The 25,981-nt window shown below is 37.7% G+C and overlaps 2 protein-coding genes across 4 annotated transcripts in view; one reads left to right on the forward strand and one right to left on the reverse strand.

Annotated features, from left to right (window-relative positions):
* The window catches only part of LOC119719193 (ly6/PLAUR domain-containing protein 6-like), a 61,874-nt gene extending 39,659 nt beyond the window's left edge, over nucleotides 1-22,215 (forward strand). For all 3 annotated transcript variants that reach the window (XM_038188553.1, XM_038188552.1, XM_038188554.1), the window contains exons 3-7: nucleotides 429-495; nucleotides 16,917-17,085; nucleotides 17,701-17,799; nucleotides 18,145-18,284; nucleotides 19,265-22,215. In XM_038188553.1, the coding sequence (XP_038044481.1) occupies nucleotides 16,965-17,085; nucleotides 17,701-17,799; nucleotides 18,145-18,284; nucleotides 19,265-19,441 (537 nt within the window). In that variant the 5' untranslated portion in view covers nucleotides 429-495; nucleotides 16,917-16,964 and the 3' untranslated portion in view covers nucleotides 19,442-22,215. The remainder of the gene's footprint in view (nucleotides 1-428; nucleotides 496-16,916; nucleotides 17,086-17,700; nucleotides 17,800-18,144; nucleotides 18,285-19,264) is intronic.
* Nucleotides 21,375-25,981, reverse strand: part of LOC119719191 (calpain-7-like) — a 29,119-nt gene continuing 24,512 nt past the window's right edge. Inside the window, exons 19-20 of the mRNA XM_038188550.1 lie at nucleotides 24,937-25,026; nucleotides 21,375-24,467 (exon numbers count right to left, since the gene is read on the reverse strand). Coding sequence (XP_038044478.1) covers nucleotides 24,323-24,467; nucleotides 24,937-25,026 — 235 coding nt within the window. The 3' untranslated portion in view covers nucleotides 21,375-24,322. The remainder of the gene's footprint in view (nucleotides 24,468-24,936; nucleotides 25,027-25,981) is intronic.

Raw genomic sequence — 25,981 nt, forward strand, 5'->3', positions numbered from 1 at the left:
TCCTGTGGATTCTTAATGTGTATGAGCTCCTGTTTGGTGGTGTTTGATGCATACATGTACATGTAGCCCAGTGTGCAGTATCCAGCTACATGATGTGCCTGTGTGCACTGGCTTGTGCTAGGCTGCTACCAGTGAGATGCTTTAATAAAGCAGAACAAAAGTGTTTGGTATGGAAAAAAATATGTCAAGGAAACACAACCATTTGGTTTGTGTTGAGTTTTTGGAAATTGATTTGAAAGTGATACGGTACAACAATAAACACACTGAAACAACTGAAATTGAAAACAAATAATAAAAGCCGAGGTTGGCTGTGTTTGTGTTTAGTTTGCCTATTTTTGGAACAATGTCAGATTGAGCATTTGTGATATCCATATCCTTACTATTGTGCACTGATATTTTTCTTGTGATTTTTGATATCTTTATTTTAGGTACCTAGAGCTGGCTAAAGTCATTTGGAGTTTGCATCTTCAACAAAAAAATAGATAGATTCATCAGGTAATATTTCCAATCCATATCTTTCTGTTTATCATAGGTTAAAGGTACAGCTTCCATCACAGTCGTTACATTCTTGTTTAATTAAAATGGGGTTAAAGGGACATTACGTCCTGATATGCACCCAATTGGGCTACAAAACACACTTTAAACGAAATTATGTTCATTTGAAAGAGAGAATTAAAAAGTAGGATGTATATAAACGTCCACACAACCGTCCTTTAAAAACTGGGCATTTTTGTGTTATTCTTGCGATGGCGCATGAGAATGAATTTTGGGGGTCCAAATTTTGACTCTCAAAAATCAAGCTGTTTTGTGCTACCCAGTAGTTGTGATTCCTGCCGCACATATTTTACTGCGGTGCATCGCATTTTGCGGACGTGCGAGAAAACCATTTGTGTAATGGTGCTGTGTGTATTATGTGTCACACACAACACATTGAATGGACACGGCTGGAAATGGGTATGCATCAAAAGTGATCTGGTACACGGTACCCTGTGGAGACATGTGTATAATAGGGAACAAAAGATTGTATACTTCTCCACAGGGCAACTTCTATAGATGAATACATCTCCACAAGGTTATCACGAAATAGATACATGAATTTTACTCAGAAACTAGAAATTTCCAAGGTGTGTTGATAATGTGTCGCAAATTGAAGTTTTTTATGTAAGGGATATTAAGTCCAAATTTCAGCCCAGGAAATTAATTCTGGTTACAATAGGAGCATTTTGAAACTACCCTTTCAAACTCGTAAACTTTAGCACACGAGAACAAAGAAATGACTCCACAAGGATACAAATTTCAGTGCGTGTGTATGTAAACAACTGGGAACAGTACTACATTAGGTTAGTTTCCTTTCAACCAGACCTTTAAAGTAGGATAAGCAAACAATCCAAAACTTAACATTTTCGGGGATTTCAGGCCGACATGTACGTGCCTCACAACCAAGTACAACTTTGATATACAATAGATAGTCCTGTAATTTTTTATATACAATTTCAAAGAAACCACAACAAAATTTAGGCATGACTTATGTTGACTTTACTGCATCACTATTCTGTCATATGTACATGTACCGGTAGGCTGGCCAATGTGAACTTTGGTTTGCCGATTCTTTCTTGATTTCCTAAGTGCAATGCTTAGTCTTGTAATGTATGGCCTGACATGTCAATTCAGCTCTCTTTAATCACAATGCCTATAATATAATGCTAAATCCAGAGTTGCTGTTAGTTACATGTAGGTTAATTTTCCTCTTTGATAAATACATGCTTGGGATATCTGTTGTTGGAAAGTATTCAAAGTTGAATGTCAAAGGTTGAAATGGTGTGACTTTGGACCCCATTAGAATATTTGATTCTGAAATCAAATGGTGTCTACGTGCCAATAGAAGAATTTGATGTAGCCATGTTTGTATGGCATTGAATATGTAACCTACATTGTAACGTGTGTGGACATTTTTTCAGAGCTCAGTTAGTGCCTGAAATAATGTATGGTATTTAGGTAAATCAAATCTTTAGTAAAAATGTGAAATATTTGTTACATACAGCTTCAAGTTGGCAGAGAGATTTCATTGGTACTTTACTAGCTGGTACCGGTGTCATGTATCAGGAGGCATTTTTACTGCAGTGTGACCTGATGGATTTCATCCTCTAGACCTAGTTTAATCATAAAAAGGGAATAGAACACGTTACTGGATGATCTGAAATAAAAAGCCGGGGTGACTGCAAACTGACAAGATGGATTGTTATCATAATATTATTAGGTCATTGATGAAAGACAGGAAACAAAATTTGACCACTACTCTGGGCTCATGAGTGTCGTTACCATTGCTTTTCAACGGCAATCATTGCCCAATAAATAATGCTTTCCCCACTCAAAACCATAATTTATATCCCTTCTCAAGTTATAACTTTTATTGTATCTGGTCTGCTGATAAGAACTGACTGAATTACTACTAAACTTAAAAGCTCTACAAAGTAACAGAACCTCTGTGTTGTCACATTTCAACAGTCCTCCCACCAAGATCTTGACCCAGAATGAAGGTTAAGATATTATTACCAAACTGTTCAAGTATTGACCCTTCATTTGGGATGAACCTGAGGAGGATTTATCACTTGTATATCAGGGCAGTTAGGGTGTTGAGTAGCACTGAACTGGCAAAACAATTATTGGGAGGATTGTAAATCGTCTGTCCACATTGTAAGAGAGTAATGGAAATGAATTGATTGCAGCTGAGGGGCAAGATAAAGCCTGCATACATGTACATGACTGGTACGTACATGTAGGTCAGGGCCTTGATCCAGTTGTTATGGATCCAGTTGTCATGGAATATTTTCCATTAAATTGTGAAGCAAGCAGCACACATTTACTGAACTGTTGCCTCTTATCCACCATTGCTAAGAACAAGTTGAACTTTGGGCCCTGTTTTGAGACCTTACTTATTTCTCAGTTGTCTACAGTTTGTTATAAGACAAGTTTAAGGCAATCATAATTATTAGAAACTTGTGACCTACATTTGTGCTGTCATTGATCATTAATCATCTGCAGAACTCATGTGATACTAGTATACAGTACATTGTACATGTACAAATATAACATGTTTGAGGTGAAATACTGCACAGTTGTGGCTGATTTACCGGTACCTCATGGGAAGCAGAAGATAGAGAGTTAAAATCAGCTGGTCACTTCAAAATAAACCATGTTGTATTATCCAAATACTGCATGATCAAAAACATGGTGGAATTGACCAATGAAATACCGCGGTTGCCTGATGAATATTCATGAAGTATAGTAATATCAAACAAGGCATGAGAGGAAAGTTGTACATGTAGTGCAAAATAACTGGTCCTGAGTTGTTGATTGATTGTGACTACTGCCCAACATGAAGTGGAGTGGAGGTAGTACGTCAGTCAATCAACGAACATCAAACTGCAACCTCTCAATCTCATGTCTGGCAGGAAAGCTCACAGTAATCAAAAGGTTGACTTGCAAATGAAATTTAATCTTGAATAGTGAGTTAAAACCCTTGTGACTGATTGGCATGATAATACAAATGTAACAAAACAATTGTCGACTGCTGTGATGTGGAATATGTCATGTTCAACATTTACATGGTATGTAAATCTTCACATAAGTCATAAAGGCAAGCCATGTTGAGTATTTTAACCAACCTAACACGGAAATCCTGATGCAGTTTGTAATTATCCAAAATGCAGTCCCTGAGTGCTGAAGGTAAGGATCAACATTTTCTTGGTGCATCCGTGGGTGCCTCAAACCAAGTTTTTCATGACTGAAACTGAGAGCCCAAACTACTTGACTCATTTCAGCTAGCACCTTTATTATTGAGTACTCGCAGCAATCAAAAGGAAAGCAACAGCTGCCGGTGCTTAAATCTCTCTCAACAATCATTTTTTTATGTAGAAAAAAACGAAGAAGGTGATTTATGGCTTGACTTGGGTGAATGCTCTTGGCACAATCTGCACAATCTTCAGTGATACCCAGGGTGTCATAAATCAGCCTGTTAATGTCACTTTAACCCAGATATTGAGACAGCCAGATGACTGGTGGAGGTGACACTCTCCAACAGCTGCAAACTTCTGGCCTTTATCAAGGGACATGCCGCTGGTTTAAGTGTTACACCAGAACACCACTTTTCATAAACACTGTGACTTTCATGGAAACTAATAATTACTTACATGTACACACATGAAGGTGACCACCTTTTCAACTACATTGTATTTTGTCATCGTTGAGCTACCAGTACATGCATAGTCTTGATCACATAGTCTTGATCACTCTATTGATGTAGGGGTTGCAGGCATATGGGTCATTCCATGAAGTTGGGTACACAATCAATGCATCAGTGACAGTGGTCCAGTGAAAACAAAGTGCTGTTATTTTTTTTTTTGACAAATTAATCACATTTTTTATCGATCCCGATTTATTGAGGATGAATGGGCGAACAAGAAAAAAAAATTTTTTGGGACCTCCAATTGGTCGAAACCCAAACTACGTCACCAAAATATCATGGTATCCATGTTTACTTTAAGAATATTTTGTGACATGAAACATACTCGGTCTTCAATGTACGATTCTGTGTTCCCAAGAGTATATTTTAAATAATGTTTTGCAAATAAAGTTGAACCAATAGACCGTTTACGATTCCCTGATTGTTATTTATTCCATGCGTCTTGCATTTCTGAAGTATCGATCACGGAAGTCTCAGCGCCCATCGTAACATTTCGTGTCAGCAATGTTGCGAGGTGAAACCGAAATTTACCGACATATTGTAAAATGTCAGAGTCATTTAGAAGACCCAAATAACGATTTCCACGAGAAACAGTAGCATTCCATTCGTATCCAACCAGAAATCATGAAAAAAACTACACGATTTTTAAAAAACAACCGTGGTTACTCACTGGTAGTTGACTTCGCATCCACTAAAAAACGTGACGACGTGATAATTAAATGCGATCGCGCGTGCGCCCTCTATAGATTTTCTGGATGAACGTCTTGCGATCAAAGTACCCGGATGCAACCCTTGCTTTGTTGCAAGAAGAAACCCGCGTGCTTTCGGCAACTTTTCCATCGTGGGTGCCAATAGTTTTGGTGTCATTTTTTTACGGTGTGATGTCAGTTACGAGGTATACCACATTCGGGGAGGACAAACAAGGGTTAGATTACAGATTTATCAACACGGTGCCTGGTAATCCCGAAGAACTACTCCCTGTGTATGCTGAAACATGAATAACATCTCAAACAATTGTTGCAGTATAGTTGACACGCTAAAACCTGCACTTCAGCTACGGAATGGATACGAAACAAAATGGTAACCGCGTGACGACGTGATATTCCATTTCCGTGATTTGGCATAAAACATGTTCATGCACGGTCAAACGGCCTCCAAATTACTAGATATGCCACCTGAAGTACAAGTAGACATCGATGATTAAGATGATTGTACTTAAGTTTACTTACGATCCGGAAGAAAAGTGAAATTTTCCGTTCATTTCGGAGAGCTCCCCTCGCGATCTTGAACACGTTAAATTTCCGATCGTGTTTAATGTTTGAACGACGCGATTTCTTCTACATGCCCAGCGTACATTCGATGGTCCCCGTATCCCGAGTGCGATTCCGTTACCGAGCGCGCGCGATGCATCGATTATGATAATGAGTAGACTGGATCACATTTGTAAACACATGTGCATTTCAAACGATAATAGGGAGTCGGGAACTAGCGCAGCTTTTATGGCGGGTACCAGTTCAAGCTGGTTCCCGATTCCCTTTTACAGTTCAAAATGCACATGTATGTGTTTACAAACGTGACTCATTATCATAATCGTGCATCGCGCGCGCTCGGTAACGGAATCGCACACGGGATACGGGGACCATTGAATGTACACTGGGCATGTAGAAGAAATCGCGTCGTTCAAACATTAAACACGATCGGAAATTTAACGTGTTCAAGATCGCGAGGGGAGCTCTCCGAAATGAACGGAAAATTTCACTTTTCTTCCGGATCGTAAGTAAACTTAAGTACAACCATCTTAATCATCGATGTCTACTTGTACTTCAGGTGGCATATCTAGTAATTTGGAGGCCGTTTTGAAGGTGAAATCTGATGTTTTTTGTTGGAAAATGTTGGTTTGGGACAGTGACAGGATGATGTTGTCCAGGTCGCGGTATTAGCTTGGACCCCACTATCGCCAGACCATGTCCAAAATGTTAAAAAAGGCGATAAGTTGGGTCCAAGTTACTCGGACTAGAAGAGGCTAAGCTTTCACAAATGACGCTAAATATGTGTCCCGAAACCCTAACTGAAATTGCACATCGTAATGGAAATATCACGACGTGGTTTCCATGCGACGGTGTGGTACGATTTTGTGTTTTGGCCTGTGCTTTTGCCTGCGTTGGATGGTCAACGTCTGATCTATTAAAAATGGGGTCCTTTTCATTTATCTGTTTGAAGGGGGTTCGAAAGTTGGTGATTTTTACTGAAGTTAGTCTAAAATAAGAGGGGAAGTGTCAACATTGATTGGTCACAGGCCAGGATACCGCCAGACCATTCCATTCTCATAATGGGGGTGGAGCATCATGTGATTTTCTTTTTCTGGTTTGAATTAAGATATTTCAACATTTTTTTCAAACAAAAGAAACAAAACACATAAGAATGAATAGTACAAAACTAAAAAAAAATCTTCCCCTAAGAAATAAATTCATAATTTGCATTGATTTAGGCTTCAGCATGTTCAGTAAATTCATCCATTTGGGAATGGTTAATCCAAGGAACAATGCATCCAACAACACTGTTATGTAATGGGTACTAGAGGGTGGGAATGGAGTGGGGAAGGGGAGGGTAGAGTGGGGAGGGGGGGGGGTTGGGGTAGGGGAGGGTAGGGACGGGATACGGGAAGGATGGGGACGGCAAAATGGTTTAGGCATCACATCTTGAGATGTAATCAGAACGTTCGATAATTTGGCATCCATGTTACATGTGAAACCCAACCCTGTCCAATAATGGGAGTCTCGAAGCTAAACTCTCTCACATCTTTAGCGGATGTTTCAAATTTGTTCATTTTTAATTAATATACCGGTAAATAAAGTTTTACTCATTTTTTTATCAAGTTTAAAGTTTATTACCTGATTAAGACTGAATTGTTTGTGATGGACTTATGATGGACTTGCAGGGACTTGTGATGGACTCGACTACAACACTGTTATGTAATGGGTACTAGAAGGATGGGAATGGAGTGGGGGAGGGTGGGGTGGGGTAGAGGAGGGTAGGGACGGGATACAGGAAGGATGGGGACCGCAAAATAGTTTAGGCATCACATCTTGAGATGTAATCGGAACTTTCGATAATTTGGCATCCATGTTACATGTGAAACCCAACCCTGTCCAATATGTTATGGGTACTAGAAGGGTGGGAATGGAGTGGGGGAGGGTGGGGTGGGGTAGGGGAGGGTAGGGACGGGATACGGGAAGGATGGGGACGGCAAAATGGTTTAGGCATCACATCTTGAGATGTAATCAGAACGTTCAATAATTTGGCATCCATGTTACATGTGAAACCCAACCCTGTCCAATATGGGAGTCTCAAAGCTAAACACACTCACATCTTCAGCTGATGTTTCAAATTTGTTCATTTTTAACTAATATAAATGAAGTTTTACTCATTTTTTATCAAGTTTAAAGCTTATTACCTTATAATCCATATATCAGTTTCACGTGTAACAGGACACCAATATTTTGGTGTCATTGTTACATGTGAAACCACAAAATTATTTTGCATGGATACTGTCTTGTGTAAAAGAAATGGTAACATGGCAAAATAAGTTGAACGTGTGGGTTTGCTTCCTTGTGTTTTACACGTTTGGTGTAGACAAACATTTTTGGAACAGACAATACAAGAAAAAATATGTATGAAGGGCCAAATTTATATAATTTGCCCATTTCATGTGAGTGAACAACAGCTGATTTCAATAATCTCATAACGATTAGCCAAAAAATGTATGAATTTAATTAATGTACTTATCAAGCCCTTTTAAATACATTCTATACTTGGAGCATATCAATTCTATAAAATAACAATGGGAAAGGTGATTCCTCATGTTTGGTGTCCATGTTACATGTGAAACTTGCTTTGCATCTGTTAATAAACAACACTGTTAAAAATAAAACGTTTGACAAGATGTCTCAAAATGGTTTATTATTTTAGACACTACATATATGTCAGCACCTAAAAAAGTTATTTTAGTGCTCTTCACATTATTTTGAAAAACTCACCCTCATGTCACACATTCTGTACCCAACTTTGTGGAATTACCCACATACAATGTACATGTGTGCTTCCAAAGGCTACTCTCAGATGCAGCTGTGAATTTGCCAACTTAAAACATTTCTAATTAGGTGTTGGGCCGTGAGCCCAACACCTATTGTTTTTGTATGAATTCAATATTCTTGGTTTTTTTTTTTTTTATTCTTTAAGACACATTCTTCTCCAGAATTGTTTGTCTTTTCAGAACCATTCTCTTAATTGAGAAATTATTCGCACATGGTGTTCCCGCAAACCTTTCATTATTCATTATTTATGTCAAAATGAAAACATATTTGAACTTCATTTGTCAATATTATACATGAATGCACAACCCACTGAAGATGTAGTTTTTTGCAATTACGTCATCATGACGTCATCATTGGTCACGTGACGGCACTCCAAAAAATAGTAAATTTAATCTTTGAAATTCAATTTAAAACAACCGTGAGATACTGGAACTTCAATTTTGCGGGAATCGACATGATACTACATTGTACATATGCTCTTCATTTTATCTTGTGCGCGTAAAATCATGTGACCCTCCTTCCGGTCGAAACCGGAAGTGCCTAATAATTTGAAATTGGAAAAAGATATGAACTTGCTTCCAATGATGTTAGTGTCTGCCTGGATTGACCTTTAAAAAAAAATGATGGGTGATGCCATGAAGTGTTGGAGCGCCCTCTAGCGGCAGGTTAAAAACGCCAAAAATGCATTTTCACTTGATGTCTTTGGTGTTGTTTGCGGTAATCGCTTCAAAATTAATGTACATGATGACCAAAATGCAGGCAAGACCTGTGTGCGAAAAAAAAATTGATTACGTCATCATTCTGGAAGTTACAATAAAAAGATTTTTAAACCTTCAAAAATTGCAAAAAAATCAGCCGTGATAGATATAATCAAAATTTTGCTATATATAGCACAGTTAACATAGCTCTTGAACTTTCTGGTAATAATGTCACAATGACGTCATCAAGTAACATATTACAAGCAATCAAAGATTTCTAGATTTAATCTTTGAAAATCAATATAAAATCAACCATTACAGATTTGATTTTGTTTTTTATGGCAGTCGATACAACATTGCAGTGTCTTCATTTTCGGTATTAAGTGCAAAATCACGTGACCCTTCCTTCCGGTTGAAACCGGAAGTGCCTTATTATTTAAAATTGGCAGAAGATGCGAACTTGCTTTCAACGATGTGAGTGTCTGCCTAGGCAGTACTGTACAAAAATTGTACAGGTGACGTCATCAAATTATAGAGCGCCCTCTGGCGGCATATTGAAAAGTCAAACATGGATTTAAACATGCATTTGAGTTGATGTGTGTGGCAAAGTTTGCGGTAATCCATGGCCCAACACCGTGTGGTTGTTCCTACAACCTCTAGTTTCCAATGTATTCCCTTCCAGGTATGCCTTTTTTATCTGAATAAGTTAACAGCAATTCCCCCCCCCCCCGAGTATATCAGCTGAATGTATTAATAGGCTAAGTCTTCTAAACAGTGTTTTTTCTAAGTAGTTGGTGAACTTCAATCTGCTCATTTGTCAGAGATTGCCACAGTTTAGTGCTTTGGATTGTTTGCTAACCATTGTCTGGGTCACATGAAATCCATCTTACACTGACAGAGAAACTACTGAAAACCCCTGTTTATACATCTGATGTGGCAAATAGTTTTTGCCTTGCCTTTACATAATTCCAGCAGTGCATGATGCCATTGACGTTTGAGCCAAACTGCCAGTTTACCTCATTACAATTTTCCAGTGTGTGATATGAAGTCTTTATGAAGGTGAGTTTCAGAAATTGTGACCGCAGCGACGGGTAGCACTCCATAACTCAAAAAAGATGTGTACCTGAAATTTATACTTGCATTTTGCAATTCACTGTTATCCGTAAGTTTTCTAGGTATGTTGTTCGATTTTATAATGATCTTTTCAACTACCGGGTAATATCAGTTAGTGACAGACATGTTTTTGAGCCCAACACTGCGCACATCTGATGAAAATGTGTCTTCAAGCACCGTTGTGGTTAAAAAAGTTTCCTGACTGAACCAATGGTCTCACAGCTTTCCCGTTTTCTTCTAAGTTACATGTACATATGTAGCACGTGTTCCAGACTAAACATTTGGGTATTTAACATTGTTTGTTTTAGATAACAGTGGTATGATACTGTAGTCTTGGAAAAAGTTGAAATTGTACTTCTATGTACCGTACATGTACAATTGCACCCCCTTTCTAACAGTAACATTCAACAATAGTAACTCTCTTTAAAATGCCTATACATTGTATTTCTGCATATCATATTGATTGTATCCATCAGATATATTTGATACTGACCCAAATAGGCCACACGTCTTGACCTATTTACAGTTATCAAGAATTGATATCATAATGGGCTTTAAATGATAAATAATTATTGTATTTTGGTCAAATGGTACTCAAGGATTGATCTTGTTTAGTTTATTTACATAATTATACGTTTTGCATTGAAGGTACCATAGTTTTTTTCCTTCATTGTTTGGAGGGCTGGTGGGGTAAGATAAAACAACAGGATGATGAACATTGGATCACAAGTCCAAATTTTGTAGTATACTTACACATTTTTATCTAAAAAGTTTTACATGTAGTTTTGTACATGTACATGTATGTATGTGGGTCCACCAGTTTACATTATCTTTAATAAGAATAAAATAATAAAGCTTACTTATAAAGCACACAGAATTGGTGCTCCAGGCACTACGTTATTATTACAGGAAGGGGACTAATGAAGAGAATTCTGCACAACCAGAAAAATTTCTTTTTAATACTGTACGTGTAGGTTGGATTTATTTTCGTTACCAAAAAGTACATTTGTTCATGCACAAACAGTGTTCCACATCACTTTTGTAATGCATTTTGTAATACGTGTAGACGATATCCTGATATTTTGCTGCAAGATTATGTACAATGTACATGTTCAATGTACATGTATGTTAGTTTGTCTTTCTTGATTGGCAGTTGTTGAAAGATTGCTCTGTATGGGGTGGCAAGGTGGAAGGAATAATTGTATTGTATTTAAAACTGCAAACTTATATCTTGACATGTACCACGTCATGGACATTTGTGTATCTCTGAGCATTTGAAGGGAAGCAAAAGTTTCATCTTATGTGTTGAACAGTTTTTTCCCCATTGCATCATTTTCTTGGACAGATTTCAACTTTTTTTTGGAGCTAGATTTTCTGTTTTATGCACTTGAGTAGAGGGGGTCCTTACCACAAAAGAAATAGGGCTGTTATCATTATTCTGTTGATCTTTTCTCATTTATTTGGCTGTAAAAATGTCTACTTTCCTTGGATACAAGAGAAAGAGTGTTTTGATTATGTTGACACGATGTGAGTTAACCACCTGGTACTCAAAGGCAGATTTTGTTTTCTTATTTTTTTTTTTTACAACCGGCCTCAAAACCCATGAACTGTTTGTTTTTATTATGATCAAGAACATACCGGGGCCACATGGAAAAGCCTAGCTTTTAGTAGCCAGTTGATCATAAATTATAAATGAAATTTTGTTGAAGGTGGGACAAGATTTGACAAAGTTGTTGTGCTGTTTGGCCTGTGTCTACTCTACTCTCCATAAAGCCATCCTTTGCAAGTGACCTACATTTTAGTCATACAGCTGCCGTCATAAATTGACACTTGGTTTTGACTTCAATATATCTCCAATGTTTGGTTGCATATCTTTCACTCTGTGCCAGCGATAGAAAGTTAATGCTTTAAATTGTGGATGGAGCCGGCTGTGCCACTTTGTGAATGTGAAGATAGAAGGTGGGGAGGTACTGTATGATTTCTTCATTATGACGTTAGAAAGCAAGCAAGAGGGATGTATAATTCATTTAACCTGGAATCATTTCATGTTAATAACTACAACATTTCCATTAGTTGACAGTCTGATTAATTTTCTACACTTGCATCGTGTGGCCTTGCCATGTACATGTATACAAATGTACATGAATGCATGATGGGTGGATTTTTATCAAGATGTCTATTACAAGTTCCTAGTATGGACCACAGAGCAAGGACAGACAGACAGACAGACAGCCCGACCGACAGACAGACAGACAGACAGACAGACAGACAGACTCTGTTACATGCATCTTGACTACATTGTGATGGATGTCTTAAAACACTTGGAGCCATTTCTTGACTGCTTACTCTCTAAACGTGAGCTATGTCAATTTTGAGTTATGTCTGGCAGCAGACTTCGCTGATGTTGTTTTGACAAGTTTCATTGTCCATGCTGTGTGCATACAAGTAATGTCAAATCATGTCAAAATGGCTTCCAAATGATCCTTTCAAATCATCAACAGTGAAGTACTTTATTTTTGGGAGGAAGTCTTAGAAGATACCAAATTCCACCTTTTTGTTTTGAACCACTCGCACTCCCAATCTAATTTCTGAACATTTGAAGTAAAGTCAGGAATTTTCTTCAGCCACACAATGTTTATTATTTTGAAAAATGATCTAGACCTACTTTATGTTTAAGGAGCATCCATTGTGCGCATAAATGACTTCATTGGGTCACGTCCCAGCTCATTGTATTGTTCATGGATGGGATTAAGTTTCCATCTTCCACCCTCAATAAAAGAAGACATTGGAGATGGAAACTTGAGTGTTTAAACACCTGGAAGTATACAGTTTCTTGGCTTGCTTTCAAGAACACCTGTGCAAAGGTGCTATTGATTGGGGATACATTCACGATCAGGTTCAAAGTATATAGCACCTGTGCCAGTGACTATACACTAAAATATTACACTATGAATATTCAACCATAAATATTACCTTCTTAAAATATTAAAACCACAATACACTTAAACATGTACTGTACATACATGTACCTAGTCCTTTGAATGCATGACAGTAAAGAAGGGCTCAAATTTCTCTGAAGTAATCAATGCAGAACCTACATGTACATTGAACTACATGTTTATCAGCAGCAACTTTCTATTTTCACAGCTGAAGCTTTAATCATGGAGCAAGTATGTGTTGGCTACATGTATGTTATTTTAGTCCACATTTTAAGACTTTTACAGAGTGAAATTTGGTAAAAACAGGAGCACATCTGTGTAAGGCTGTGTTGATAGTGATTGACAGGATCAGGTAAGTAATTCCACATGTCTGTTAGGAAGGAGACACAGATGGGGCTAGCTAGCTTGGCTCAAGCATAGTAGGCATGAAGTAAAGCTACATGTATAAACATGCTAGCTTAGTACTTGGAAATACATGTTTCATATCCTTGGTGTTTTCTCAACCTGGATTTTGTGAAATGTTACAATGTCACATCTGGGAGAAACAGGCTGAGGCATGGAAGATCAAGATGACTTTTGGTCTGGATTGACATACAATGTATTGACATGGATAGGAGACTTTTTTTCATAAATTGCAATGTTGGATTATAATATTAGTTATCCTATGAGCACGAGTGGAACACGGCCACTGATAATGCGGCTCAGGCCAAAATCAGTGGCCAGACCCCTTCAACCAGTCTTAAACATCACACTATTTCCCCTTAATCATATGTAATAGTTACAGTGGGTGAAATGTTTTGGAAAAGGAAGTCCGAATCTTGTAACACAATAAAAGGAGCTCTGACTGCATAGCAAACTGTATGGGGACCATGGATGGATAACTGCAGCAATGGATACAAGGCTACCATTGACTATCACTCTTATACTATGCTACACCTTAACATCAGCATCTAGGCAAGCATTGATGAAAGACCTCATTCCAGCTTACAAATAATTGGCAGTTTTGCCCTTCACCGACGTTTATTTAGAAAGCAGGAGGTCGTGGGTTCGAGTCCCACCCGAGTGATTTTTTTCCAACTTTCACTCATTTTTCCCCCCCAACTTTCACTCGGGAGGTAACACACTGAGTATACAGTGTTTAAACGTTGGTGAAAGGCAAAACCTAATTTGATTTATATCACCCCGATGCATAAATTCCATCTTATTAAATTGGCACTTTGTTTCAATTGAGTTCATAGTAACAAAAGTGAACAGTTCAGACATAGGCCTACCTATAAATAATGCTTTCTGTTGTTAAGGAAGCTTCAACTTTCTGTTGATGAAGTAAAATGGATGACTCAGTAACATCAAATTGGTTACCATAGCAATAGTATTACTCATTCATTGTCTTTCATGATTGATAGGGTCTCATCTTTTTTATCTTGTGCATATTCAATGTACCTGGAGAATATCTGCGTTACGTGAACATTGTCAATGATGACATGTTTTAGTATATCTTGATATTCTGTATATCTTTTTAAAGTTCTCCAAATTGATATTGGCCTTTCAAACGGCATTTATACTGGATCTGGCAGAGGGCACTGCAATCAGGTCTTGTTGAGTGAGTGAAGCAATAGCCGGTCCCATGATTTTTTTTAGGAAGAATGGGAAGGATACCGGTAGCTGAGGTATTAAAAGTTCAGTATTTTTCAGAGAGTTTGGAGTTCAGGTTTTACGATATATACCCCCATCCCTTATCTGCCATTGTTAGTTCAATCATAAGCTTGGCACAATTTATTCTTTTGGCATAGGCCCTATTGTATAGTGAAAAACTTGCAAAATCAAAACTGTTCATGAGTTGTGTTGTCACATTGTGCTGTCCAGAGTAAATTGATAATTGTCCAAACAAACATACAGCAAATGTATGAACAGGATCTACATGTACCCTATCAACTGTGTACACATGTATGTTGGTGAATATAGAAATAAAAAATAAAGATTTGATGAAAACAGGGGTCGATTTAGAACTTTTTTTTTTCTTCTAAGCAACTTGTAAATTTCTACAAATTTATTATTGAGTTGAAATTGAAATTTGTTGGTGTTGCACCGGTACATGTACCAGTACATGTACTGGTAGTTCAATTTTATGAGAGATTCTCATTTTTGAAACAGTCAGAGGCTTCTTGCAATGCAATAGTCTGGTTCTGTCATCATGGTTCAAGGTGCTTGCAACACCAGCAATTGCATTGACACATGGTATAGGTTATATTCATTGCATCCTCAACCTATCTGATCATAAGCATGGCCAATGCATCATCCAGGGACTGTACCAATTCAAGCCCTTGACATTTACAGAGATTAAGGATGATACAGGATCTCCAAATAGAGTCCCAAGGATAGTGATGCTAGCCATTCAAGGACAATCAAAGTAACAAATAAACCAGAAAACCAGGTGCAGTTCCATTCTGAAATTCAATCAGGGCTAAAATAAGTTTACCAATGCAAAGAATGTTTGTGGACCTGATTTCACAGAAATGCGGTAGTTTTTTCTATTTACAATGTAAATAAGTTTACATCAACTTAAAGGTAATACAACATTTGCGTGAATAATAGTCTCAAGCATCCTGTGAAATCATGGCACCTGGTGTGCTGTCATTTAAAAAAAAAGTATCAATTTCCAAAGATGGTCAACGGACAATCGTTGGAAAAAACCTGACTTTATGAGCTGCCCCTAATTTACCAAATGTAGTTACATGTACTGGTATCGGTAGTCCACATTTTGTTTACAGTCAGTCCAGCTAGTCTGGTTCCCTGACCTGACGATTCACGAAATAAATTTTGACCCAGGAAAGTAATTCTGGTTCAAGTAGGATAGGAGTGTTTTGAAAATAGCTTTACAACCCTCTAACCTGTTTGTACACGAGAACAAAGCGATGTCTCTGCAAAGATACAGATTTTTGGATGTGTGTTACTGTGTTTGTTCCATTTTGGTTAGGTTAAAGGAACATTGTGTTCTGGAAAGCGCCCAATAACTCGTGAACGTTAGCTGGGTGAAAACCTTGTCTTTTTAGTGAACCCACAAGAAAAAGTAACATTTACTAACAGTCCACTAAGGTTTTTCATAATAATTTGGTAGTTTTGTTTTCTGATGTTTGCAAATGTTGTTTATTCCCTTTAAGTAACAGCAAAAAAATAACAACATATGTCTGCCCTTCATTGCCACCCAGGCGGTTTGGAAGAGAGAAATATATTTCCCACCAATTTTGTATTGAAATAGAAGTTCATATTAACTGTAAATCAAATGACAAGGATCTATATGCCAGTTACACTGTATATAAATATTGAGCTCAATAAAATCTTTTCCATTGCACTCGACTTCGCCTCGTAAAATAGAAAAGTTAAGATTTTACCTTGCGGTAATATTCCTCCCATTCCTCTCTAAGCCACTCATTATTTGTATACCATTGGATAGAGGACGACCTGGCCTTTTCACTTGTAGTTTTCTCTATCTGAAATAATCTGAACATGTCTGATATTTTACATTTAAGAAATTGGTATAATTTATGTTGAGACATCCTGTCTACACAATGTTTTCCAGAGTGCTTTGTTCATGCATCAGTTCTTGTTCATGTGTCATCATAGACAGAACTGTGATAACACTGCCCGTGTACCGGTAGTTTGAATTGCCCAATATGATCATCAAGTTGGTACCGGTAAGCTATGGACAACACAAATTTGCTGAGTGCAGAAGGATCAGTTTGACAAAAGTTGGTCATTAGTGACATTTTCTATGCCTTATACGTACATACACTCAAACTTACCTGAATGTCTTCTTTCTTTTTGTGTGCAGATTCAGAAGTGATGTCTTTGTTACCTTGAGAATGTGAAGTACTCCACGATGCTACCATATTGGCCTAAGATTATCCAGCAGTGGTTGTCAGCAGCTGTCTTCTGCTTAGTCTTTATGTCTTCATGCTGCGCACCCACTGAACCCTCTCTCATATTCTCCTATGATGACAGTAAGTCATTCTATCTTTGTGCTTTACATCACTCCTACCTAGTTAAATATCCATGATTGGATCAGCTTGACATAGTGGTCATGTCCTCATGTACATGCATGCCTTCCATCTCTGCTAACCCCATGTCATTCTGATCGGATTCACATTGCACTTTTTGTCACTCCTTGCTTCACCCTGTGTTTTTATAAGAATTGTTTTTTTTTAGTTCACACCTAAAAGTTAAATGTCATTATGTTCTCTCATCTCTCAATGTGATTTTGACAGATTTACTTTATTTTCTATTTATTAAATATTGCTCTCAGGGATGCTTGGTTCATGACCATAAAGAATTTTCATATACAAAGGGTGAAATAATGAAATATACATTCTTTTTTAATGGAAAAAAAGTTCACCTTTTTTATACACCACATAAAATATCCAATCATTTTGTGGAAAATTTTTTTTGTTGTTGTTAAACCTATCACCCAAGTTTGATAAATGCTCATCCTTGCCAAATTACATGTAGTGACTGTTCAATTTTTCTTACAAAGTACATGTACTAGGCCATCTAATTGAATGCCTGCAGACAATAGTTGAATAACCATGAGACACTCTTGAATTTGTATTATTTTGTAGGTACACCTTTCCCTAATGCCATTAAGTGTTTTACCTGCACGGATAAGAGGAGTAACAGGGAATGCAATGAGAGAGCCTATGATGCGTTCTGTCCTAAAGGTAAGTCAGTCAGTTGACCGTAGACTGCTTAAACATGCAACATGTGCACTCAAATGTCCATCAGCTGTGTGTATTTTATGTCATAAAGCAGAACTTAAGGACAATTACAACATGTACGAGTGATATGATAAGAAGCATGTATGAGTGCTTGGAGTCACTTGCTTTATGTGTGATAACTCTAAATACAGGATTCTGCATTGTGAAATACATGTTAGACTCCCACAGCTTTAGCTGAGCTTGGCCTGGTCTTATGGAGAACATTCAAATGCCTGTCAACGATGTTGTTAAAATACATGTAGTAGAATACTATTTAATGTTGCAAGTTCTTTATCTTTGACTCACTAGGAACCAAGTACTGCCATACATCCCATTACGTGAACCAGAAGACTAGAGAGAGTATATTAGTCAACAAGAAATGTGCTGAGATACAAGACTGTACAATGAACACTGTAGGCTGCACAGATACCAGCACTAAACATGTACAGGTGAGATTGTAATAAGGGGTGTGGCCTAGCTCATGGCAAGAATTGGGTGGGGCCCTAGTGCAGTAAGAAGCCATACTCTTGTTGTGTATGTACATGTTTGTATATATCAAGGTAAGTTGACATGTCACCTGTGGGGCTATATATGCTTCAGTAAAACACTGTGCTGTCTTTAAGCAAGACGATTTGCTGCTATTGCTACTCTCAAGCTTAAATGTACACTCCATCATTTGGCATTTGTGCATTATGTTTGTTTGAAGCAACAAAAGTGCTCAAAATCTAAAGAAAGATGCTTAACAACTCACCCTATGAAGTTTTAGCTCAGCAAATGCTGTATATTCTGAGAAAACACCATTCTAGGATCTTGATTTCAAATCAAAAGTTGCTGAGTCATGTTTTGAATTGCGCCCGAATTCGGCGTTCGGGACACATTTTCATCCAGCTGATTGCAGCTACATGATGACGTGCACTGAACCGACGAATTAAAGCAACTGCCCTTTGCAAAATTAAAAACAAACTACTAACAGAAATTTCCAATGAAAGATGCATCGTTGGAAGGCCTTCTTTCATTGTTTTCTTCAAAATGACAGCTTGTCAGAAATTTTTTTTTTTACAGAGAGTTTAGTCCCATCTTTAAACTAAGTATGCTTTTCAACAATAATTAGGTCAGTTACTTTTTAGATAGCTGCAAATGATGGACTGTAGGTTTAAAGCAAACTGGTAGTGATCAGAATACACTGAAATCTGGACCAATCCTTTAAAGCCCTACCCGCTGCACACATTGAGCAACATCATGTGGGCCTCTCTAACATCATACTGCAAGTGCATTTTGTACACGCATTAATTACAGCAGTGATTGGTCAAGTCTTCATAGGGTAGAGCTTATTGGATCTTCTATTGAAGCTTGGAATCTCACTAAGAGTACAATGAATGTACAGGGCTTTCCAACCATTACCATTAGTTTTCTCTTTTTTCCCATGCAGAGGTGTGTATCATGCTGTGAAGGAACACAATGTAACTTCTGGTCACCACATAACTCCACCACAGCGATCTTCAGCACCTTGACACCACTGAACACTGCGCCACTCCAGAGAATACCCAATGTCATATTAATAGTAGGACTATCAATCACTACAAGACTTCTCAGGCTAGTTACGTAACATCAGCTTAACCTTGTAAATATTGGATGTACATTTGAAATGTTTTTGTTTTCCTAGTGAAACATTGTCTAGATGTGTGAAATGTTGGGAGGTTTTATAATTGTTGAAATTGTTGAAATGGGTGAGTCACGTATCACCAATGCACATTTGATAGAATTATTACAATGAGGTTTTGGATTGTGAATAAATGAATGGGTGCATTATCTACCTAACAATTGTTGACTGCTTTGATGTGGGATATGACGTCTCAAACACCCGAGGCGAAGCACCCGAGGGTGTTGAAAACGTCATATCCCACATCACAGCAGTCAACAATTGTTTTGTTATACCTCTGTCTTGGATTCTTTGGATTTTGATGCAAGCATGACGAAAACAAACAGCAGTAAATACAACAATCATGACAATGGAACGTCAACTCACATGCATGTCGCGTACCGAGCTCGAAACAGCTGAGCCTCTATTACTTCGCTGCTCCCACTCATGTGTGAAAACACGGTGAAAATAGCGTGGGTACCAACGATACAGGTGTTTCACACTGTAAGTACAAAGTCAAAGTACGTGATATCCCACAGGGAGTGTGCCATGACTTTTTATAAACTTAACGTGATCGTTCTAGGCCAATAAAAATACAGTATACAAGACAGAGGTATGACAAATATATTCATATGTTGATGGTAGCAGAATTTATCCCTGAAAATGTCACCTTCCTTTTTGTATACAGTGTCCCGCTTTGTGGATTGCTTGTTTGCAGATTTTGCAGATGTAACATGTTCATCATTTTGACAATTGGCAAGTATCAGACATGTGTGACTTGTAAAACTAGCAACAAAAGTCAACAACAAGATTTCAGATATGCAAAGAAGCTGTCAGTATCAGGTTGTGATTTATTAAAAGAATCAAGAGTCAATTTTTTGTAATTTACAGATAACAAGTTGTAAATTTTGTACATTTATATATTTCATGATGTGTCTATACAAACAGTATGTACATTAAACCACCGTGTACAGATACATGTATGAGTTGTGCTTAATGCATTTGCATGATCTGTATCTGCATATATGCATATTAATAGATAAAATTAAGTTAAATTTTTACACGTACCGGTGTTAGGATTGTACCACTGTAATGTGATTTAACCTACAATTAGTCATGAACAAAACTTGAATATTAATGAACCATATTCAGGTTCGTTTTACCACCTTATAGTTACTGTCCTACAGTAACTAAGTCCTACATATCAAGCGTTTGACGTTATTAATAATTCTTTTGTTAGAAAATGTTAAATTTATGCTAAAAAGAATTAAAAGCACCTTGAGCCATAAAAAATTAACTTCCATTTCATTTTAATCATATAGATTTTACATTTGAATGCTCGTTTCAACTTAACTGCAAAATGAAGTATTACTGAATATAGAAATGACTGCACATGATATGATTGTTGAATTACCCATTAGACGTACAAATGATGCACATAGTGATTGGATATGAAGGCAATAGTATACATGTATGTCTTTACATCCCTTGTGCAGTTGGCATAGAACATGTAGAAACAAACAAGGACCAGTGTCTGAATAATGTATCATTGTGTTTTCGTCAAACTTGTCAAAGTATCACTTTCAAGTTAACCAAATCACAGCAAGTACTTAACTCGATAAAATCTATGAATTACTTAGCTGCGGCTGGCAATGACATATGAGACTACAGAAGCCGCTGACTGCACTTCCCATTCAGGCATGTGTTGGTGCCAGCCTTAGCCAGTCATTCAGACCCAGTCATATTTGCATGCGTCACTTGATGTGTGGCAAGTTGCAAGATGCCAATGACATGTACCCCAATGACCATGATTGGTTGTATTGGGAAAGTATTGATAATGTGGGAAGCAATAGACGGTTTTCTTTGCCAAGTTCTTAGACAATGCACTATAGACCAACAATTCTAAAAAGAAACACTCTGAAGGTGCTATTTTATTTCTTTCACTTTTTGCCAAACAAAAAAGCCTAGATACTAAACTAGCTGACGTGAATGTTTTTGTAACCAATAGATGAGTTTAACACACTGAATGAAGTGTGCATTCAGTTGTAACATTGCTTGCTTGCGCAGTAAACATACATGTATACTTGAATAGTTTACATTCATCATGTAAGTTAACTAATGAAGTTAGAAGTCTTCCAATTTTTTACGATGAGAAACCCTTTATTTCTGAATTAGTGCCACTTGATTAAAAAGACATTTCCGTGGCTATGAAAATGTTGAAAGTTGGAAAAAAAATAACTGTAAGTCTGGGCAAATGGCCAAATATCTAAGCATACTGATGCAGGTTCCTTGATGATCAAGACCTGTCATATTATAACTGATGAATACAAATCAGCAATGCTACTCATACATTAATATGAAGATTTGTTGGAACGTATTTTCCACCATGATAACTATTATAACATTTGCTCATTAGAAAATGTTTTATCAAATAAATTTAAATGAAATTGCATTATACATACATTATTTTGCCATTTAAAAGACCACCTTTTAGAACTTTCTAAAGCATAAAATAATTTATATTTCAATCACTGCTGATGCTCATGGGCCTCAAAAAGGCAATATTTACAAAATGACTATTTATTCAACAAGTGTTTTAAGTTAACTTATGCTTTGTAAAAACCACCACACCTTTCTGTACAGTGTTTGTTCTTTTGTATCTATATTTCATATCAACACACTTTTATGTATATATGTCTTGGGTTTCAGATTAGAGAATAAAATGTTTACTTGATCGGAAACTCTGCTTTCTTGAACTGTTTCTGTTTGTGATTTGTATACATTTAACATTAATTTTGATTTGACGCAAGTTGAAGCATATGAAACTGTTGCTATACACATAGAAGCTGAACTGTTTAATAAAAAAAATAAAGCAATTGCACGACACCCCTTCCATCGAAACTTTTATAACTATAAAAGATAAGCATTTGTACCTCAAGATGAATATGAATCTTTCTACAAAAAAACACTAGCTAAATGTGTTGATGAAGGTAAAGGTATGATTGCTGAAACCTGTGACAGCCAGTTATAACTGACAATTTATGATCATAATATATATCTCAGGCTGACATTTACTTCAAACTTGCCAAAGCAAGCTGACTCGGCCTGCACATACAATTTGGCAGAAAATGACAATTCTGTATTCTTTGCAGTCCTTTTGCCTGTATTACTATTACAATTTGTACTGGTTATTCCAAACGGAAGAAGGTTGTTGGGAATCCTGGATGTTTAACAAAACGTCACGCTGACTATCACCGAAGCAATGGTTGCCTGGTCAGAATACAAGAACATTCAAAAGCAAGGAACCTCTGTTGGGCAGTTGGCGAACAAAGCGTACTGGTGTGAAGCCACAGTGAGAACAAGTCATCACTTCATAAAACCACTTGGCGAGTAATTTTAGTGATGTGCACAAAAACGATGCTTAGACGATGAGCATGGCAGTGAACATACATTTGTATCATGCACACTTCTTGACTGACTCATGCTGTCATCATCTAAGCTTGGTACTTGTTGAAGTCTATGTGTTTATGAGTGGATCTTATGTTCATTTCAAATAGGTGGACAATACGAATATGTATCCTAGTGAAAGACAGACATGTTGGGCTTTAGAGTAACGCTTGCTGGATGGTAGAGAATGATTTCAAGCGCTGATATGTCTGTTAGAGGAAATAGATAACGAAACCCCATGCTGACTGGGCAGTTGATGCTATTGGCATAGGTCAATGCCCAGTTCCTCAAGACACTTGTAATGTTTACTGACATACCAAGACAAACCAACTTTCCAACACGCTTCAATCTATTGATGTGGATGTCAATAAGGCAGCTGAACTATTCTCATCTCACAGCTATAAGACAATCTCCTCTGGAATGACGCACAAACCATAGAAGAAGAGCAGGGCTTGGATATCCTTTACATGGACCATCTGACCTACATTGAATCCATTGAGTTGTCAAAGAAAGGGAAAACGCTGATTACCTGAGTATTTAGAGAAGGATATCATGCTAGAAGCTACTGCCACATGTAGTTAAGGCGAGGCTCACACCATTGCAACAATCAAAGACAGTTCAGGCTCAATTAGCATATCGCATTCTGGTAGACTGATATCAGAAATGAAAAGGCGCTTCGATTATGATTCTTGCGTAATTATGAAATCGTACAGTCACTCAATCCTCAAAGTCAGTGCTTCTTAGATTTTGGAAAAAATGCCGGGACTGGTTATGACCACAGCAGGAACTGCCAATATGGCAGGTCTAAGACATTTGTTATTCAACAAAGCGCGTTCTCAAATGCTGCAGTGAAGATGGGAGGAAACTACTGCAAGTTCATCATTTCACTGGAACCATTTGCAGAGGGTTTTCAGGACCCATACAGGCTTTGATCAAATTGCAGTAGTCTTCCCTGTATCCTCTCCCTTTTGTGAGTTTTTCAAAATGAAATTCATCAAAGCAGCAGTTAGAAACTCCATGGCTATCAGCAGACTAAGCAACCTGGCAGTTCCAGCCAGTAAGTTCTAGCCAGCAATTTCGTAGATATAGAATTGGTCTTGTGCAATCGAGCAAGTTCTGTACGTTACTAGTATTTCCTGTCATTTATCCAGTTGTGAAGGGATAAATAGAGGGGCTTTATACTGGACATAAATGCCCAGAATGTTTGAGACCAAACAGACCACCGAAGGCTCCCTACCATAAGATGCTGATTCCACCACCCCAGCCCCTGGCTCCCATACTCAAAAATCCTTGAAGTGCCACTGTCATCAATTGTAAGTTTTACACCAATAACTACATGATGTAGTAGGGGTGGATCCTGTATCATCACTTTGTTTTGTCCTTAGTTCAGTCTTATTTAGATCATTGAAGTTGAGCCACTTTCATAGGGCATGATGCAGACAATGTTAGGAAGAATGGCCCCTCTTGTCCTGGAGCAAATGTTGTGGGTCGGATGTTATATGTTCCTCCTGGTAGATCCTCCAGCTGAACCACAGTGAAACCCCGTCTACAAAACCAAGAAATTAACAATAATTTACAGGAAGATGTATTATTTACCATAACCCCAAGCAATTGTTTTGCTAGGAACTTTATAAAATATGCAACAAAATCCCCCCTGTGCAGTCAACCTACTATGTGCATTCTTTGTACTTCAACAACACCAAGATATTACAAGTAACAGTGCTAAGGCAGTAGATTCTGGAAGCTATGCACATACAAAAGTGGTAATCTGATGGGTTGAAACTTGGTATGTCCGTAGAACATGTATTGTAAATACTAATAATAGCGTGAGATCACAATGATGTCATCAGGTGAGATTCTTTCAAACCATAATATTCAACATTTTTTGGTTGACATCTTAAGAACAATCAAAACTGAATTCAAAATTCTTTCAATACCATTGGTATGTCATAATCATATATGAATTCTTTAGAAAAGCACAAAATTTGCTACTAGCTACATAAAACGGTACATGCCTGTAATCGCCACTCATTTGTTTGTTGAATGATGCCGTGCCTGGACCATCTGAGGCAATTGCAACAATCTCAAAGCCAACATGGAACTCCCTACAGGAATAGAAATCACATGCCACAGTATTAACACATGCTTGGATTCAAGATGAAATGGGGGTTGGGTGTGGGGGTGGGGGTGGGGGTGTGGTTGGGGGGGTCGGGGTTTGCGGGGTACTTGTGTTCAGAGTCCATAGATAATGAATATGCAGCACTATCACAGTTAAGCTGGATTAAACCCTTCACCAATGTAATTTGTAAGCACTGTTTACAAAGCACTGTCTACAATTCACATGCTTGCTTGGGTGGGAGTGGAACCCACCACCTCCTGTTTACTAGTGCAGGTGTCTTGACCACTCAACCACCAATCTTTCAAGGGTCAACAGTGAATCTGATATCTGTGGTGGGTACTGCAACTAACGAGACTTAAGAAAGTACATTTTTCTCAGTAGTTCTTAGACAACACAGAGTATACGGTGCATTGGTGAAGGACAAACATTAATTGACCTCTCCCTGACATAAACATTCCCTTCCTGTTGCAGATATAACATCTGAACTATCCAGCTGACCCAAACCAGTTGATCACATTACATTGGGCAATTAGTATACAAATATAAAATGATTTGAGGGTGGACAATCGATATTAACTTCACCTCGGGAACTAGTTTGTCAACTTCCAATACCAAGGGGAGCTAATATCGACTGTCCACCCGAAATAAACCATGTTATATTTGTTTTACTATACCTCATACATATTCAGTTGCCGAATGCACCTCGCGGGAATAAAATCTTCAGATAAATTTGTCCAGCTCTCAAGAAGAATATTTTTGCTCAATCTCAGAAAAGTTCAATTAGTTCACAATACAGTATCTTACTCCTTAGAGTTTATGTCGAATTGTGGACAACTTTTTTTGAGTAGGTGAGGCATCTTTATTGTCCACAATATTCTCCAGTTAACTTCTCCATTATTAAACTCAGGAAGACGCTAATTAACATGTAAGTGTTCAACCAT

Source organism: Patiria miniata, unplaced genomic scaffold (assembly GCF_015706575.1).
Source record: "Patiria miniata isolate m_02_andy unplaced genomic scaffold, ASM1570657v1 HiC_scaffold_8, whole genome shotgun sequence".
In the NCBI taxonomy this organism is placed as follows: domain Eukaryota; kingdom Metazoa; phylum Echinodermata; class Asteroidea; order Valvatida; family Asterinidae; genus Patiria; species Patiria miniata.